The sequence below is a fragment of the Schistocerca cancellata genome, chromosome 3, assembly GCF_023864275.1.
Source record: "Schistocerca cancellata isolate TAMUIC-IGC-003103 chromosome 3, iqSchCanc2.1, whole genome shotgun sequence".
NCBI lineage: Eukaryota > Metazoa > Arthropoda > Insecta > Orthoptera > Acrididae > Schistocerca > Schistocerca cancellata.
Genome location: NC_064628.1, coordinates 625,226,857 through 625,245,025, shown reverse-complemented (window position 1 = coordinate 625,245,025; position 18,169 = coordinate 625,226,857). Strand labels below are relative to the sequence as shown.

Sequence of the window (18,169 nt, the reverse complement as noted above, 5' to 3'; positions counted from 1 at the left end):
CTTTCAGTTTTGTTAATGTTCTAAATAACATTGTAAATAGTCAACAAAAATAACAATATTTTCTTCTCATCTCTTCCAATGAGTCTCCCCTGACCTGGGTTTCTGGGTGGCTTTTCTGAACTTTCCCATTTCCTAAACCTCACCAATAATTTTCCTTCACCCCTCTTCCTTCCGCTTCAGCCCTTCTATCAGAGGAAGGATCCGCTGGTTCCGAAAGCTCACAAATTTAAATACATTAATATGTGCCGTCCCTTCCCCTTCTCCACCCCCTCCAGATTGCTGCTTGCACCCCACGTGATGTTGCATTCCGTCCCGCGTGGCTTTTAATTGTGCCTGTCTGCACCCTGTCGTGTCTTCTTTACAGTAAGTATCAATCTTTCTTTTACTACATTGTTGATATTCCTACCTGGAGTTTCCATTGTCTGATTTATGTGGGAGAAAATTGAAAGGTACTGTGCTTGTTTGGTGTGGACTTCTGGGAAGATACAGCCAAAAAAGTTTTGTTGACCATGGTTGACAGGCATCAGCCTGCTGTTGTGGTGTTGAACACTAGTGTCAAAAGCTATAGCATCTTTGATCCAACTGAAATCCCCTAGAAACCCCAATGTCTTTGTATTTTCTGATACACAACATTGACCACCTTGTTATCACTTGAGGATAAGTGGTGGGTAATTGTGGGTACCTGTCTGAGTGGAAGTCAAACATGGGAACTGGCCACAAGGTTGCCCCCTTACACCTTAGCAACAGGTACAAGGTGCTGGGATGCCTCATCTTTTTACTGTGATGTCCGGACAAGCACAGAGAGTAGATGCATTGGTTAAAGGGAGCTCCTGTGTTAGATGGTTAATGGAGCCACTCAGAAAATTGTCACACAGGTTGGGAAAGAAGGCCTTCTTTCCCAACCTGTGTGACAATTTTCCGAGTGTCACACTGGGTGAACCTGCTGAAAATTTCAACTCATGTCTGTACAAATGATGCTTATTGCCTGAGTGCTGTGGCCATCCTTGGTTCCTTTAGATGGTTTGTTGAACTAATTGAAGATAGCAGGCCTTGTTGACAGGGTGAAGTAGGGTACATAGTTTCCACCATTCTGCCCTCAGTTGCAGCCTTTTAGTTGGACCTGTGAAGTAGTTATAAATCAGAAACTGTGATGATTCTGTGATGAACGTTTATACAGATTTCTCAACCACTGTTATCAGGAGTAGAACTGCATGTCTTCCCTCAGTAGGTCAGGCATGTGCTAAACAAAGGAAGAATCTACATAGGTAGCAGAAAAGTTTTTCTCTTTTATGGCCTCATTACAGATCAGTAAGAGAAAATGTTGATGTGCTTTTAGTAAATTGCAGGTTTACAGCTGTTAAATAACTGACATGAGGAAAACGTCTTAGAACTTGTTATAAGTAACAGAAATGAACTTTTTGAAAGAGTTAATATGGAGGGGCAAATCAGTGACCATAAGGCAGTCATAGTATCAGTGGCTGCAAGTGTTACAAACAGTGCTAAGAACTATAAGAAAATATTTTTGTTTAGAAAGAGTGACAGGAAACAAATTGCAGAGTATCTGACCAATCAACATCAGATATTTAACTCTGGTAATGATGATGTGAAGTGCAAATAGACAAATTCAAAAACACTGTATGATGTGTATTACACTTGTATGTGATGAGCAGAGTTGTGATGGCTGGGAAAGATCAGCCGTAGTTTTGTTATAGGATGTCCAAGCTTGAAAGCCTGTCCGTGGGCAAACTCGTCATACATGAGAAGTCAGACAGTCGGGCTGTAGCCTTTGTGAGAAAATAAGGCCATCTATCAAGTACAGTATACAACATGCAATTACTCAGTGTAGTATCAGAACATTCTGTTATATTGTGTTATGAAGTTAATACGAAAGCAAAGAGAGCTGTTCCACAGATTTAAGTGAATTAATAACATTTTACCAACAAAAACTGTCTGAAGCCAAAATGAGCATAAGGAGAACAATGTGAGAAAGTTCATTGAATTCAAAAGTAATATTTTGTCAATCAATCTGGCTTTAGTCTATTGTAAAGTAAAGAAGTGGATTGAACCCATCTATTCAGTCACTTAGAGAACACATAGATGATGACGAAAGGCCAAAATATTGAATTTGGTCTCCCATAATTGTTTTACTGCAGAAGACATGGTCCCTCCTTTGAAGTCTCACATGGATGCTGAAATTACAGATATTAAGCTAAGTGACTATGAAATAGAAAATCAACTACAACAGCTCATTGGTGCAAAAGAATCTGCACTTGAGGGGATATTGCGCCAACTGAACTTGCTGGGTGTCAGCTTCACTTCATAATGTAATGATGTTGTGGCACAAAACATCTTACATTTGAAAAAAGAAAGAGCGCAGAACACTGAAAATATTTTTTGTGTATATTTTTTTAAATATAGGTTGTGGTGACAGAGCGCTCTGTAGCATAACTAGAGGCTTAGTTTGGGCTGAAGGGTGCCTGTTTGTGAGCCAGGGACCTTTATCAGGTTTGATTAATAGAAGAGATAGACAAGATACAATGAAGAATGGCTTGTGTTATCATGGGTTTGTTAGTAAGCCGAGAGCTTAACAGAGGTAGTGAATAAATTCCATTGACAAATTCAAGAGAGGTGCTAGGGATCTTGGAGAGATTTACTGTTCAGAATTTCACAATGTTGCAAAAAGTTTAAGTCAAAATGTTACTTTGTCCCACATATGTTCAATACAACTCGAGAGTACTTCGACAACACGCAGGGAGTTCATAGAAACACATGTCATGTGTTGCAAAATAGCAGCATGATACTGTTGCACGAGAGAGAATCTGTGAGTAAACAGGTTGTCTGTAACATACCATTTTGCCATCAGAGTGCCTTCAGTCTCTACAAGCCATGACCTGCAGTCATACCCGATGGCTCCCCAGACTGACACCAAGAGTAACACCGAAGACCTTTCCCCAGGTTGCCACCATACTCATTGACGCTGGTCATCTGGAGTAGTGCAGAGCCATGATTTGTCACCGAACAGAATACATCACTGTTTCTCAGTAATCCTAGCATCCTGAGCATGGCATCACGCTAAACACAGCCATTTGTGTTGTGGTGTTAACAGCAGTGTATGTATGGGATGGTAATTCCCTGGTTCAGCAGCTACTAGTCTCCAAGCAGTGGTGCAAAATTACACAGAATGTTACAGGGAGTCCATTAGTTATTTTCTGATGACAGGTGCAGATATGAAGTGATTGCAATGTGCTCGGTGCACTGTATGGTGATCCTCCCTTGTGATGGTCAGGTGTGGTTGATCAGAACATTCACGTTCCCATGCATTCCAAAATTGGACCATGTTATGACTGAACGAGATATTGCACAATTTGACCAGCCAGCCAAGTGGAGACCTACAATGACGCTCCTTTCAAACTACGTCTGGTGCTGATGACTGCCATCCCACATGAGTATGTGGCATCTCCTTGTCTTTCACATTGTTCACTCAACAACTGAGGTGTTTTTGCCCCTAATGTAATCTACCAGGCCTGGTAACAACAATAAACATGAACAACACTAATGCAGTCTGGTGGCAATTCTATCTGTCACAAGGAATTGCAACCCTAGTCTTGCGACAAATTCTTGAGTGTTTTGGGACTTTTATGAGATTTGATTGCTGGAAGAGAGAGAGAAGATCTAATGAAGAACGGTATGCATTATCAAAGGTTTGTTTAGCAAGTGTGTGCACTTGTGCTCAATAAATTCTGTTGGTAAATTTGAGGAAGTTGTTGTGTATCTCGGAGAGGTTTACTGTTGAAATTTTGGAATGTTTCAAGAAGAGTTATGTTACCTCTTCCCTCATACATCTCAGGAAATGACCATAACCAGAAAATCAGAGAAATTAGAGCTCTTATGGAGGCTTACCATTAGCCATTCATCCCATGCACCATTTGGGAATGGAACAGACAAGGGAGGATATGATAGTGGTACCGAAGGTACAGTCTGCATCACACAGAAATGTGGCTTGCTCATTTCAGATATAGACAAAACCTGATGTGAATGTACATGTAGACAGTAAAAGGTGATAATGCAAAGTTTTCCTGCAGAAGTGTAGGCAATATCTTGAACTGTCAGTCATACTTCAGCAATTCAAAATCTTCTGTGACTAAAAGTTTGATCAGATTAGAATGGTTTACATTGTGTTCATGGATGCATAGTGTGGAGATCATTCTGAATGAGGAATATACCCGAAAAAGAAAAATACGATATAATTAATCTACACAAGAACTGATATGCTGAGATTCAATCTTGTTGCATGCATTCTAAGTGAAGTACTGCTTAGACGTATAGAATAAGTCATACATTACAAATGCATTTCATTTAAAAATTAATACTACACTTATCGCAAATGTGTAGATGTATATATAATGAATTGCTAAAATGTTTTAGACCATTACACCGAGCATTTTCAAAAGAAAAGAATTAACAATATATACCTGTTCTGATCATATTATTCTACTTGAAACATGTAGAAGTTAAATATTAGACATACATTATTGTATGTGCTAGTAATAATGTCGCAGTCATCAGCCCTTTAACATCCACTACTGAATGAAAGTGTCATCTTTATTTTTACGAAACCTACTGCCCTTAGCTATATGTAACCCCATCTTTCCTGTATGTTTTTACCCCCTTTCCACTAGTTTATCAACTCTGTCTTTTCTCATCTCCTGGAATACAGCAAAGTAGTTGCTTTTTCTGTCTACTATCCCTTTACCTGAGTGCTTTCCTGCCCACTTCCATTAAATTTTTGTTACCATTACCTCACTCCAATATGGTACATTTGTTTGTTTTCCTATATCTCCTAATAATTCCCAGCATTCATCTCTGTAATGCATCCTAAGCAACCCAAAGTTTGTTGACAGTTTTTGCTTGAGAAGTCCGTGGATCACTGCCAAAGTTAAAATTGCTAATACAAGGTGATTGTAAATCTTCCATCTCACACTCATTGAAAGATTAGTGTTGAAAAGGCCCTATCTGATTTACCAAAACCCAGATCATTTTTACTTTTCTTTTCCTGACCACAAGGCATTGTCTTCAATGGCCCCAAGTATAACACAACAACTGGTTGTACGACTTAGTGATTTGCACTATTTTACTTTTATTTTGTTGTAAACATTTTTGGTAGGTGACTATCAGCAGTCGTCAAGTAATGTGTTAAACACGTTTGACCATCAGCTGCTTTTATTGTAACCCCAAGTATCAACCAGTCTCAGTCATGGACCATCTTCACAGATAAGGGTTAAAATGGTTTAAGCCACCACATTACATTTGTCATTACTTAAATAATGTGTTGAGCGGGTCTTGAATATCAATATATGACACACGACTTTTACAAGAAAACATACTAATACTAAGTGTACACAGAGCATATGGCAGTTGTGTTATGTCAAATTTACCCTCAGCTCATCAGGAAAGCTGCAGAGTATTTTTATCTGTGGAGGAAGTCTTCGTAGTGATCTTCAGTCCTTCTTTGTTTGATCATCTTGTTTCCTGTACTTGCTGTACAAGATATCTTTTATTCATAAGCCACAGGTGTGGGAAGTTTTTTAACCATTTTTTTTCCTTGAATGGTAACAATACATGTACATATACTGTATATTTTTCTTTTTTTTCCAGATCCATGCCAAGGTATATCTCCAGCTTCAGAGTATAATGGCAGATGCAGGAACAAGAGATAATCACAGTTCACTGATACAGCTTGTAAAAACAATGGGTTCCATTGTTACTGCGTGTGAACCAGCATTTCGAGATGATGGTAAAGTGTTATATTCAGAATAGATACAGTCAAGTAGTAGATTCGATTATGCATTTAGAAGGGGAGAAATTTTCTTTAGCTGCTTTTCATGCAAGATAAAATTTGTATAATATTCTAAATGCATTCAAGGATCATAAATTACCTTGTAGTGATATTTCTTTCTTTCTTTCTTTTATTTTAATGTAGTACAACTAGGAGACATGTGTGGGTCACATTATAGTTTTGAAGGGGGATGAACATAATTGTAGGTCATAAAAAGTAATTTAAACCTAGCAATGGAAGCTCCAGTTTGGAATATCAATAATATAAGGAAAAAGACACACTGATACTCACCGTAAAGGTGACACGTTGCGTTGCAGAGAGGCACAACGAAAAGACAGTTACGAGGACGTCTGAAAAGTCTGTGCAAAATCTGAGAGATGGCACCACTGGCGCGTATCGAGGTCATGTTTAGTTAGTAGCATCTTTGGAAAGAACGCGCACCAAGTTTCAGCCTTATTGGTCTATTTCTTTGTGCTTGGCATTCGTGTGAATTAAGGAAGTAGAGTGATTATCAATAAATGGACAAAAAAGAATTTTGTGTGGTGATTAAATATTACCTTATGAAAGGCAAAACGCCTCAGGAGACTAAATATAAGTTTGATAAACATTACGGTGACTCTGCACCTTCGATTAGAACAGTTTGCAAGTGGTTTGAAAATTTTCAGAGTGGCCATATGGGCACAGGTGATGCTGAACATTCTGGATGCCCTGTGGAGGTTACGACTCCAGAAATCATTGATAAAATCCATGATATGGTGATGGATGACAGAAGAGTTAAGGTGTATGAGATTGCTAGTGCTGTGGGCATCTCGAAAGAACGGGTACATAATATTTTGCATAAACATTTGGACACGAGAAAGCTATCCGCAAGATGAGTTCCGCGATTGCTCACATGTGACCAAAAACGGAATCATGTGAAGTGTTGCAAGGATGGTTTGCAGCTGTTCAGGAAGAATCTGCAGGACTTTAAATGTCGTTTCATCACTGTAGATGAAACATGGAGTACAGTAATATACTCCTGAGACAAAACAACAATCTAAACAATGGGTTACCAAGGGAGAATCCTCACCAAAAATGGCGAAGACCATTCCTTCGGACAGGAAGGTTATGGCTACTGTCTTTTGCGATTTGCAAGGGATAATCCTCATCGACTAGCTGAAAAAGGGTAAAACTATCACAGGTGCATATTATTCGTTGTTATTGGTCCATTTGAAAACCGAGCTGCAAGGAAAATGCCGGTGATTGGACCGCAAAAAAGTTGAGGTGCATATTATTCGTTGTTATTGGTCCATTTGAAAACCGAGCTGCAAGGAAAATGCCGGTGATTGGACCGCAAAAAAGTCCTTTGTGTGCTGGTGCATCTCAACAATGCACCAGCACACACCTCAGCAGTTGTAGTTGCAAAATTAATGGAAATAGGATTCCAACTAGTTTCATATCCCCCCTGTTCTCCATACTTGGCTCTCTTGGATTACTATTTGTTTCCCAATTTGAAGAAATGGCTGGCGGAACAAAAGATTTTATTCAAACGAGGTCGTGATTGCAACACACACACACACACACACACACACACACACACACACACACACACACACACACACATTCACATTCATACAAGGAAGCACACATCAAGCATACATGACCGTCATCTCTAGCAGCTAGGGCTGAGATGCAGCTGTCACGTAGAGCAGGAGCAGCAATCTGGAGGGGGCAATGAAGGGTAAGGAATAGCAGGGTACGGGTGGGGGGAGAGATGAGTACTGTGTGGCAGAGCATGCAGAGACTAGTAGGAGGCATGACAAGACTGCAACTGGTGCAACATCAGAGGGGCTGTGGGGAACGGTGGGGAGGGAGAGGGGGGAGGGCTGGACTGGTGGCATGCTGGCAAAGGTGGCACAAAGAGAGTGTGAGGAGATCAGAATAACAAGGAGGTGGTAGGACAGAGGGGGTGAAACTGTTGGGTGGAGAATGTAGGGACAGTAGGTTACTGTAGATTACTGTAGGTTGAGGTCAGGATTAAAAAAAAGACTCTGCTTCCAGAATTATCCTAGCCTCACCCTGCAGTAACCTACTGTCGCCACCCCTTCCACCCAACAGTTTCCTTCCTATTCTTGTCCTCTCATGCTCATTGTTTGCTTTCCTCTGCCAATGCACCCACCCATCTTTATGCTTTCCCGCTCCTTTCCTTTTCCACTCCCCGATGCCCGATCTGTCTGCCTCCCTGTCTTAGAGTCTCCTGACACTGCATCTTTTGGCAGTCTTATGTACCGTCCAATGCCTTTCCCTTCCCCACCACCATCAGATTGCTGCATCCACTCTGTGTGACAGTTGCATTCCAGTCCAAGCTGCCGGAGATGGCGGTCAAGTGGGCACAGGTGTACTTGCTTGTGTTAATGAGTATTATGTGTGTTTCCTTTTCTGAAGAAGGCTTCATTGTACATACAATACAAAAAGACTTAGTCATTAAACCGAATTCTGAGCTTAATATGATCTCTGGAATAAAGCAATTAGTGATATATCGCATTATCCAGTTTACGTCTTGACCACACACAGTCATCTGTTGTAATTTAACACAGCCAGGCGCAGATACACACACTGCACGGTATTTTTTTTTTTTTTTTTTTTTTTTTAATAGTCAGAACTGTCCTACTGATAACAATGTTTCTCCTCATATGAAGGGATCTGCAGAAAAGAGTGCTAACCCACTGAGCATATTCTATTTTATTTCACGTTATATGTTTGATTAAATTCAAAGAGGACAACATAAATATGATATTGGTTTTCCAATAAAACACATGTGTCTGCTTTACACAAAATTTTGACATTCCCTCTTATTCTTGGCATACCGTGTCTGTCTCTGTGAAGAAAATCATCTTCCACTTTGTTATCATCTCTTCCTTGCAATTTCTAAACTATGTCATGCAAATCTTCCATTGCCATAATTTCATAAGCTACTTGACATTCTGTAACAGTTTCCATTAATGCATCCCTAAATTTGATATGAATCCACTAGGTTTCAGAGTTTCAAATCTTACTTCGCAATTTATTACATCTGATTTGAACTTCTACCGCTTCAACATGTCAAACATTATCAGAAAAGTCAACATCATCATCAATATTACTTCACTGTTTGCATCATTAGCATGTCCAGAATTAACAATTTCATTCAAATTCACTTCAGCATTATTCCAAATAAAACCATCAATATTACCAACAACACAATAACCAGCAACAATATCGTAATAAATATCTTGTAATGTTAACTGAATTGTGTGTTGGTGCTTGATGGAAGAACATAACATAATAATATGAAATAGGGAACACTTTCCTGATGATGTTCTGAGAAATATTTTTAGTTGATCTCAAATAAATTTTAAACTTTTTTGGCCATCCTCAGGTGACAACTAGAGGTCGCAATCACTGATAAAATACCTTTACCTGTGAAACTGTAGAATACTAACCTGTATTGACATACACTTTTGTCACTGCTGTATTTAGTCTGTTATACTTAATCATATTATCTTGTTGCTGGCAATATTCACACACTTTAATTGCTTCCAGTATGGAACATTCAGCTCTTAGCTTTTGATCTGTTTTGTTGATCTGATCCCTAATTTTGCCATTTAACCAGGTTTAATTCATTGAATTACATTTGGTCTCATACTTCAGCTTGTTTTCAGTATAAGTTTAATATTTTCCAATGACTGGATGCTACTCATAAGTTCAACTTCTGGGCCCTCAATACTGTGTTTAATCACAAACAACTGACTATTCATTTTCACTTAAACTTCCAGTAGTGAAGTTATGATGATCACTTTCACTTCACAGCTATCCATTGAGCCTTCTCTGGTTAATTATTTCAAAATTTATAGACTTGTTGACTTTCACAGCAGTATTTATTCATTTTTATGTTATTGATAAACCCAACACAAGACTCAGAAACATGTTGCTACATGAGACAGTACATTTTTTCGCTATTTTTACTTATTTTTAGTAATCCTGTTGCTTCACGCAAACCAAATGAAGCTGGAGCATTGCTATTACTTAGACTGTGTGGCTGCCCACACTACTATCTGGTTCGCTGGTACCTGGTGTGGACAGCTGCTGCTCAGTGGCACCACATGGATACATTGGCAGATTATCCATGCCACACTCACTGTAGTTTCTGATGTCTTTGACGTTTTGTGATTTCACTTCAAAGATCGCTTAGTATTTACAACACCCCTATGTGTACAACTATATCTACATCATTATTCTGTAATTCACATTTCAGTGTTCAGCAGAGGATTCATAGAACCACATTGACTATTTCTTGACCATTCCACTCTTGATAAGCATGTGTAAAAAATGAAAATCTTTTTGTACAAGCTCTTGATTTCTCTTATTTTATAATAAAGTGGTTTTTCTGTATGTAGTGGGTGCCAGTAACATGTTTTTGCCATTGGGAAGAGAGAATTGGTGATTTAAATTTCTTGAAAAAATCTCTCTACAGTTAAAAACACTTTGTTTTAAGTATTGCCACCCTAACTTGTGTATCATATCCATGAAACCCTCTCCCCTATTTTGCAACCTTACAAAACAAGCTGCCCTCTCTGCACTTTTTCGATGTCCTCCATCAATCCTATACGATAAGGATCCCATACTGCAAAGCACTACTCCAGAAGAGGAAGGACCAGCATAGTGTAGACAGTCTCTTTGGTAGATCTGTTCCATCTTCTAAGTGTTCTACCAATAAAACACAGTCTTTGATTCACCTTTCCCACAACAATTTCTATGTTATGTTCCAGTTTAAGTTGTTCATAATTGTATTTCTGAGTATTTAGTTTGAATCAATATCTTTTAAATTTGTGTGGTCATGTAACTGAATTTGAATGGATTCTTTTAAAATTCATGTGGAAGGGACTCTCATTTTTTTTTATTTTGTTGAGTCAGTTGCCACTTTTCACATCATACAGATATCTTGCAAAATGATTTAGACAATTTAGTTTAATCTTCTGATATCTGTATTAGACACTAAATGTATGCCTCATATGCAGAGAATCGTAGAGGGTTGTTTGGATTGTTGCCTAAATAATTTATATTGATTAAGAACAGCAAAGGGCCTACAGAACTTTATCGGGAAACCCTAGACATCACTTCTGGTTCACCAACCATGTCATAAATTCAGTTGCACAACTGAACAATACTTTGTAGGCGCACAGTTTGATCAGAAGCTGCTTGTGAGGAGCTGTGTCAAAAGCCTTCTGGAAATCTTGAAATATGGAATCAACTTGAAATCCCTGTCAGTATCATTAATTCCTTCATGTGAATAAAGAGCCAGCAGTGTTTCGCAAGAATATTTTCCAGTCTATGCTGGTTATGTGTCAATAAATCATTTTCTTTGAGGTATTTCTTAATGTTCAAACACAATACATGTTCCAAAATCCTGCTACAAATTGATGTCAGTTTATGGCTCTATGATTCAGCAGATTACTGTTATTTCCTTTCTTGTTTACTGACATGACCTGTGCAGCTTTCCAGCCTTTAGTTATTGATCTTTCAGTGTGTGAGTGGTTGTTTATGATTGCTAAGAATGGAGTGTTTCATCAGTGTACTCTGAAAGGTGTAGAATCTGGACCAGTAGATTTGTCTGTATTAAGTGACTCAAGTTGCTCCACAACACAAGGGTATCTAGTTTTAAGTTACTCATATTGGCAGATGTTCTCGATTCAAATTCTAGAGTACTTACTGCACTTTCTTTGGTGGTTGGAACACTGATCTAGTAACTCCCCTTTAGTGGCAACATCAATGATAACATTACCACTGCTGTTGTACATTGAAAGTATTGATTGTGTCTTGCTGCTGATATACTTTACTTACCACCAGAATCTCCCTCTTGAATTTTTCATCGTCTGCATAAAGTTCTGATGCTGCTCATTACCTGAATCACCACTTCAGGGTTGCATTCAATTTCGTTCACCAAATCTCAGACTAGCCCACCATATTAAGATATTCTACTAGTTAAAAGTTATAAATGTATTACAATACATGAAATATACACAAGTAAAGTTTGTCTAACGCTCAACTCCTTTATTTACTGTCCAAATGCAGGCAATTTTCCAAGTTCTTTGTATAAAATCATGGACCAATTTTATTGATTGGTGACTCCATGGAGTGCTGTGTGCACAATGACCATATACGTGAAATTAGAAGGGAGGCCATAATATTGATGGTTTATTGATAGCAAAATCGATTTTCAATCACATAGTGATCATCTACAGTGCTGTAGTGTACAAATTAAACTAATAGGCACTGGTATCAAGTTATTATCAGTAACCAAAGCTAAGAAACGATCACAATATTGTGCCTATTAGTTTAATTTGTACACTACAGCACTGTAGATGATCACTATGTGATTGAAAATCAACTTTGCTATCAATAAACCATCAATATTACGTCCAATGCTGACCTTCCTTCTAATTCCAATTTTATTGGATAGTCAGAATAGTTATAAGGGCTGTATTAAAGGAATGTTTTTAAAAAAACAAGAACTCAATTTAAAAGTGATTATAATTGATGTTTAACATACATAATGTAGGAATGCTAAAATCACACTCGCGCATGAACTGTCAAGCAATGACTGTTTGTTGCCATAGTTCAAACATTTATTGACTCGCCTCTTATACTCACCATTGATAGAACTGGTTTCAACTCGGTTAAATTACTGATATTTTTCTTTTGTATTTACAGTAATTTTGCCACAGTTAGCTGGAACCGCAGCTTTTGCTTCGCAACTGTCAAACGCAACTCGTCGTGTGGACTTGGCTAAGGCCCTAATTGAAGCTTTTTCATCTGCAGTGTCTTGCCCATTGTCTAAACAGGCTATAAGTACAGCTTTATTACCAGGATTGAGGTATGTTATATAGCATTTATTAGAAACTGTTAAGCAATAGTTAAAGAACTGAATGAGTTTGTGTCTTGTGAATTCTAAGAAAGACAACATCAAATGTAGGAAAGAGGGTCTTTCTCTGCTGTTAGTTACCTTTTCACTCATTCATTACATTCATCATGTTCAGTACATTCTGTCATGAAATGGCATTATTAGAGATAAGGAACTAATCAGTGCATACATTAACATAGCAAAACAGGTGGTAGGAATTAAATTAATAATTAACCATTGTCAAAATACACTACTTGGAATGTTTCAAGCTTAATATAGCATAGTAAAATTAACAGAAGAGCTGCTATTTGGGGAAAGCTGTGCTGCTTTCGAAGTTATGATGGTTATTTATTATTCTTAGCTTAAACCTTTTGTGACTATGGACTTCATGTATGCTGTGCAGTTAGAGCATCCAGATGGTCATGGGTGTACATGTCAGCCCAGCAAGTAGAATTTCCAGACAGCTACGGGTATTCATTTATGTCCAGCAGGGAGGAAGTTCTAATGGTTAAGGACAGTCGTGTATGCCTGATTATGGGAGCAAATAAACGTGCACAATAGAATGGCAACTTGCTGTTGCCTGCAATTCAACATTCCTGACAACCCTGTTACCTGCTGTCCTTTGTAATGTTGGAAAGTGTACAGCTTTCGCCTGTTCATGATTCCTTTCTGCTTGCCAGTCAATCTGGTAGGTACAATTTGATTTCCTAATCTACACAGACAAATGACACAACATATATAGTCTAAAGTGCATGAATATCCTAATGAACTGACATATCAGATGTTACGAAAACAGAACGGTGCAGTATGTATGGCCAGTTTCTCAGAAACACTCCCAGTCACACAGGACAGAAGACAGTCGAAGTTTTGGGTGTCTTCACTAGGAACTGTTCTCTTTAAAGCTATTTATCTTGAAATCTATTTGTCTTATGTCAATGATATTTTAATAGGTTATAGGCAAAAATATCAGTAGTGTAAATCTTAAGTTACAGAATTTTGCAATTACAAATAAAAAATATTCGTTGTGTAAATAAAAATTGCCTTTTCTTGTTGTTTTGTATTTTATTTCTTACAGACACATTTCGCCTTTTACTTAAAGGCATCTTCAGTGGAACGTAGAATGATGCCTCAAAGTAAAAGGTGAAATGTGCCTGGAAGAAATAAAATACATTGCAGCAAAAAAAGGCAGTTTTTATTTACAAAATGAATATTTCTGTGCTTCCTGTTGATCATGGCCATGCAAACAAACAAATAAAGTTCTTACTATTTTTCTAAACTAATTTTTTGTCACCCCCAGGATGAACTTATAACAGAAGGCTTGAATTAGTTTTGAAGTTCTCTTTTGTGGCTAAAAGAAACTGCAACCACTGTGACTACACAGTGTGATACTGATGTTATAAAGAGTATTATTAAAGACTTCGTCTGTGTGCACTGGAATACCTGATTGGCCTGCAGTGGTGATAGGGTTGTGTCAGCCGCCCACTGGTGAGACGCACAATGTTCATCCTCTTAGCCAGCCGGACAGACAGGACATTTGACACAAGTAACTACAAAAGGATTAGTAACTATTTTACCACATAAAGACGTATTATAAAGCAACAGTTATCTATGTGCCATAGGAATAGCCCAGTGAGTGAAGACCAAAAACAATAGAATAGGGGGAAAAATATTGGAGTCACAAATTTTTGTGCAGTGTCAGGGAGGAGTGCATGAACAATATACTGTTGTGTAGGTGGGGGTGGGGGGGAGGGGCATTTAAAGGTCATTTTCCAATGATTTACTTGAATAACTCAAAAACTGTGGCTTGTAGCGAAAATAGTTCCCATTACAAAATTAAACTATGTTAAATTTCCTGTGGAGAAGTACCTGTTCATTTTCTCTCTTGGATTACAAGTTTCTGCACTGCAAGGGATGGGAAAACTGCAAATTATTAAAAAAGTGTTTAATACCGTAAAACTGATCTTTAATGTTAAATAAAGTGGGTTAAGAACAAATGTTAAATGTGTATACCACATCTAAATGCAGTAGAATTGTACTAAGGAATAAATTGTGTTCTGGGCCTGTAACAGGATTGGGAGGTGGGGGGTGGTAGAAGGCACAAGGGAAGGTAGATCACTGGAATGTGGTCATGCAATTCCCTCCTTCATAGGTCTGCTAACTGAAAAGAAATTAGGTGATTCCCCATTCTTATTTACCCCACTATGTCACATGAAGTAACTAACTACATGGTGCTCCACAATGTTACGCCAACCCTCTGCAGCACACATTAAGAATCATTGGTGACACAGTGCGCAGACATGCCCGGAGAATGTTTATTTTCGATAAAGTGTATTAATACTATGGGGACACAGATATGAGTTAATAATAATACTAATGCAGAAAGCGTTTACCGATCCAGTCCCTTTCCCACCAAATTACAAGTCACTGAAGCATCACATTTGTATTCTCAGCCTTTGTTCATAAGAATGTATTTTACATAGCTCACTTAACAATTGTAAATAAGTACTCATTTAATAACCTGAAAGTAACTCCTCTGTATACCTGAGCTCAGTGAAGTTATTTTGTCTTTTCACACAAAAGAACTGGACAGGAAATTGTGGGGAGATATAGTGTCTGTAAATAGAGATGCTACAGCTGCCATACAGCATGACTTAGAATCAATTTTCCCTGTAGCAGTGTGTGTTCTACATCAAACCCACCAACAAGCAACACTACCTCCATTATGACAGCTGCCACCCATTCCACATCAAACGGTCCCTACCCTACAGCCTAGGTCTTTGTGGCAAACGAATCTGCTCCAGTCCGGAATCCCTGAAACATTACACCAACAACCTGAAAACAGCTTTTGCATCCCGCTACTACCCTCCCGACCTGGTACAGAAGCAAATTACCAGAGCCACTTCCTCATCTCCTCAAACCCAGAACCTCCCACAGAAGAACCCCAAAAGTACCCCACTTGTGACAGGATACTTTCCGGGACTGGATCAAACTCTGAATGTGGCTCTCCAGCAGGGATACGACTTCCTCAAATCCTGCCCTGAAATGAGATCCATCCTTCATGAAATCCTCCCCACTCCACCAAGAGTGTCTTTCCGCCGTCCACCTAACCTTCGTAACCTCTTAGTTCATCCCTATGAAATCCCCAAACCACCTTCCCTACCCTCTGGCTCCTACCCTTGTAACTGTCCCCGATGTAAAACCTGTCCCATGCACCCTCCCACCACCACCTACTCCAGTCCTGTAACCCGGAAGGTGTACACGATCAAAGCCAGAGCCACGTGTGAAAGCACCCACATGATTTACCAACTGACCTGCCTACACTGTGAAGCTTTCTATGTGGGAATGACCAGCAACAAACTGTCCATTCGCATGAATGGACACAGGCAGACAGTGTTTGTTGGTAATGAGGATCACCCTGTGGCTAAACATGCCTTGGTGCACGGCCAGCACATGTTGGCACAGTGTTACACTGTCCGGGTTATCTGGATACTTCCCACTAACACCAACCTGTCAGAACTCCGGAGATGGGAACTTGCCCTTCAGTATATCCTGTCTTCTCGTTATCCGCCAGCCCTCAATCTCCGCTAATTTCAATTTGCCGCCACTCATACCTCACCTGTCTTTCAACAACATCTTTGTCTGTGTACTTCTGCCTCGACTGATATCTCTGCCCAAACTCTTTGCCTTTACAAGTGTCTGCTCGTGTCTGTGTATATGCGGATGGATGTGTGTGTGTGTGTGTGTGTGTGCGAGTGTATACCTGTCCTTTTTTCCCCCTAAGGTAAGTCTTTCCGCTCCCGGGATTGGAATGACTCCTTACCCTCTCCCTAAAACCCAAATCCTTTCGTCTTTCCCTCTCCTTCCCTCTTTCCTGATAAGGCAACCGTTGGTTGCGAAAGCTTGAATTTTGTGTGTATGTTTGTGTTTGTTTGTATGTCTATCGACCTGCCAGCGCTTTTGTTTGGTAAGATGATGTAACTTAACAAACGAAAGTGCTGGCATGTTGATAGACACACAAACTTCGAGCTTTCACAACCAACAGTTGCTTCATCAGGAAAGAGGTAAGGAGAGGGAAAGACGAAAGGATGTGGGTTTTAAGGGAGAGGGTAAGGAGTCATTCCAATCCCGGGAGCGGAAAGACTTACCTTAGGGGGAAAAAAGGACAGGTATACACTCGCGCGTGCGCGCGCGCGCCCACACACCCACACACACACACACACACACACACACATATCCATCCGCACATACACAGACACAAGCAGACATTTGTAAAGGCAAAGACTTTGGGCAGAGATGTCAGTTGAGGCGGAAGTACAGATGCAAAGATGTTGTTGAATGACAGGTGAGGTATGAGCGGCGGCAACTTGAAATTAGCGGAGGTTGAGGCCTGGTGGGTAACAGGAAGAGAGGATATACTGAAGAGCAAGTTCCCATCTCCGGAGTTCTGACAGGTTGGTGTTAGTGGGAAGTATCCAGATAACCCGGACAGTGTAACACTGTGCCAACATGTGCTGGCCGTGCACCAAGGCATGTTTAGCCACAGGGTGATCCTCATTACCAACAAACACTGTCTGCCTGTGTCCATTCATGCGAATGGACAGTTTGTTGCTGGTCATTCCCACATAGAAAGCTTCACAGTGTTGGCAGGTCAGTTGGTAAAATCACGTGGGTGCTTTCACAAGTGGCTCTGCCTTTGATCGTGTACACCTTCCGGGTTACAGGACTGGAGTAGGTGGTGGTGGGAGGGTGCATGGGACAGGTTTTACACCGGGGGCGGTTACAAGGGTAGGAACCAGAGGGTAGGGAAGGTGGTTTGGGGATTTCATAGGGGTGAACCAAGAGGTTACGAAGGTTAGGTGGACGGCGGAAAGACACTCTTGGTGGAGTGGGGAGGATTTCATGAAGGATGGATCTCATTTCAGGGCAGGATTTGAGGAAGTCGTATCCCTGCTGGAGAGCCACATTCAGAGTCTGATCCAGTCCTGTAAAGTATCCTGTCACAAGTGGGGCACTTTTGGGGTTCTTCTGTGGGAGGTTCTGGGTTTGAGGGGATGAGGAAGTGGCTCTGGTAATTTGCTTCTGTACCAGGTCGGGAGGGTAGTTGCGGGATGCGAAAGCTGTTTTCATGTTGTTGGTGTAATGGTTCAGGGATTCCGGATTGGAGCAGATTCGTTTGCCACGAAGACCTAGGCTGTAGGGAAGGGACCATTTGATGTGAAATGGGTGGCAGCTGTCATAATGGAGGTACTGTTGCTTGTTGGTGGGTTTGATGTGGATGGATGTGTGAAGCTGGCCATTGGACAGATGGAGGTCAACGTCAAGGAAAGTGGCATGGGATTTGGAGTAGGACCAGGTGAATCTGTTGGATCCAAAGGAGTTGAGGCTGGAGAGGAAATTCTGGAGTTCTTCTTCAC

The 18,169-nt window shown here is 40.0% G+C and overlaps 1 protein-coding gene across 1 annotated transcript in view; it reads left to right on the top strand.

The window, feature by feature from the left end:
* The window catches only part of LOC126175543 (RAB11-binding protein RELCH homolog), a 110,748-nt gene that overhangs the window by 70,690 nt on the left and 21,889 nt on the right, over positions 1-18,169 (top strand). The window contains exons 17-18 of the mRNA XM_049922385.1: positions 5,656-5,794; positions 12,566-12,728. Coding sequence (XP_049778342.1) covers positions 5,656-5,794; positions 12,566-12,728 — 302 coding nt within the window. The remainder of the gene's footprint in view (positions 1-5,655; positions 5,795-12,565; positions 12,729-18,169) is intronic.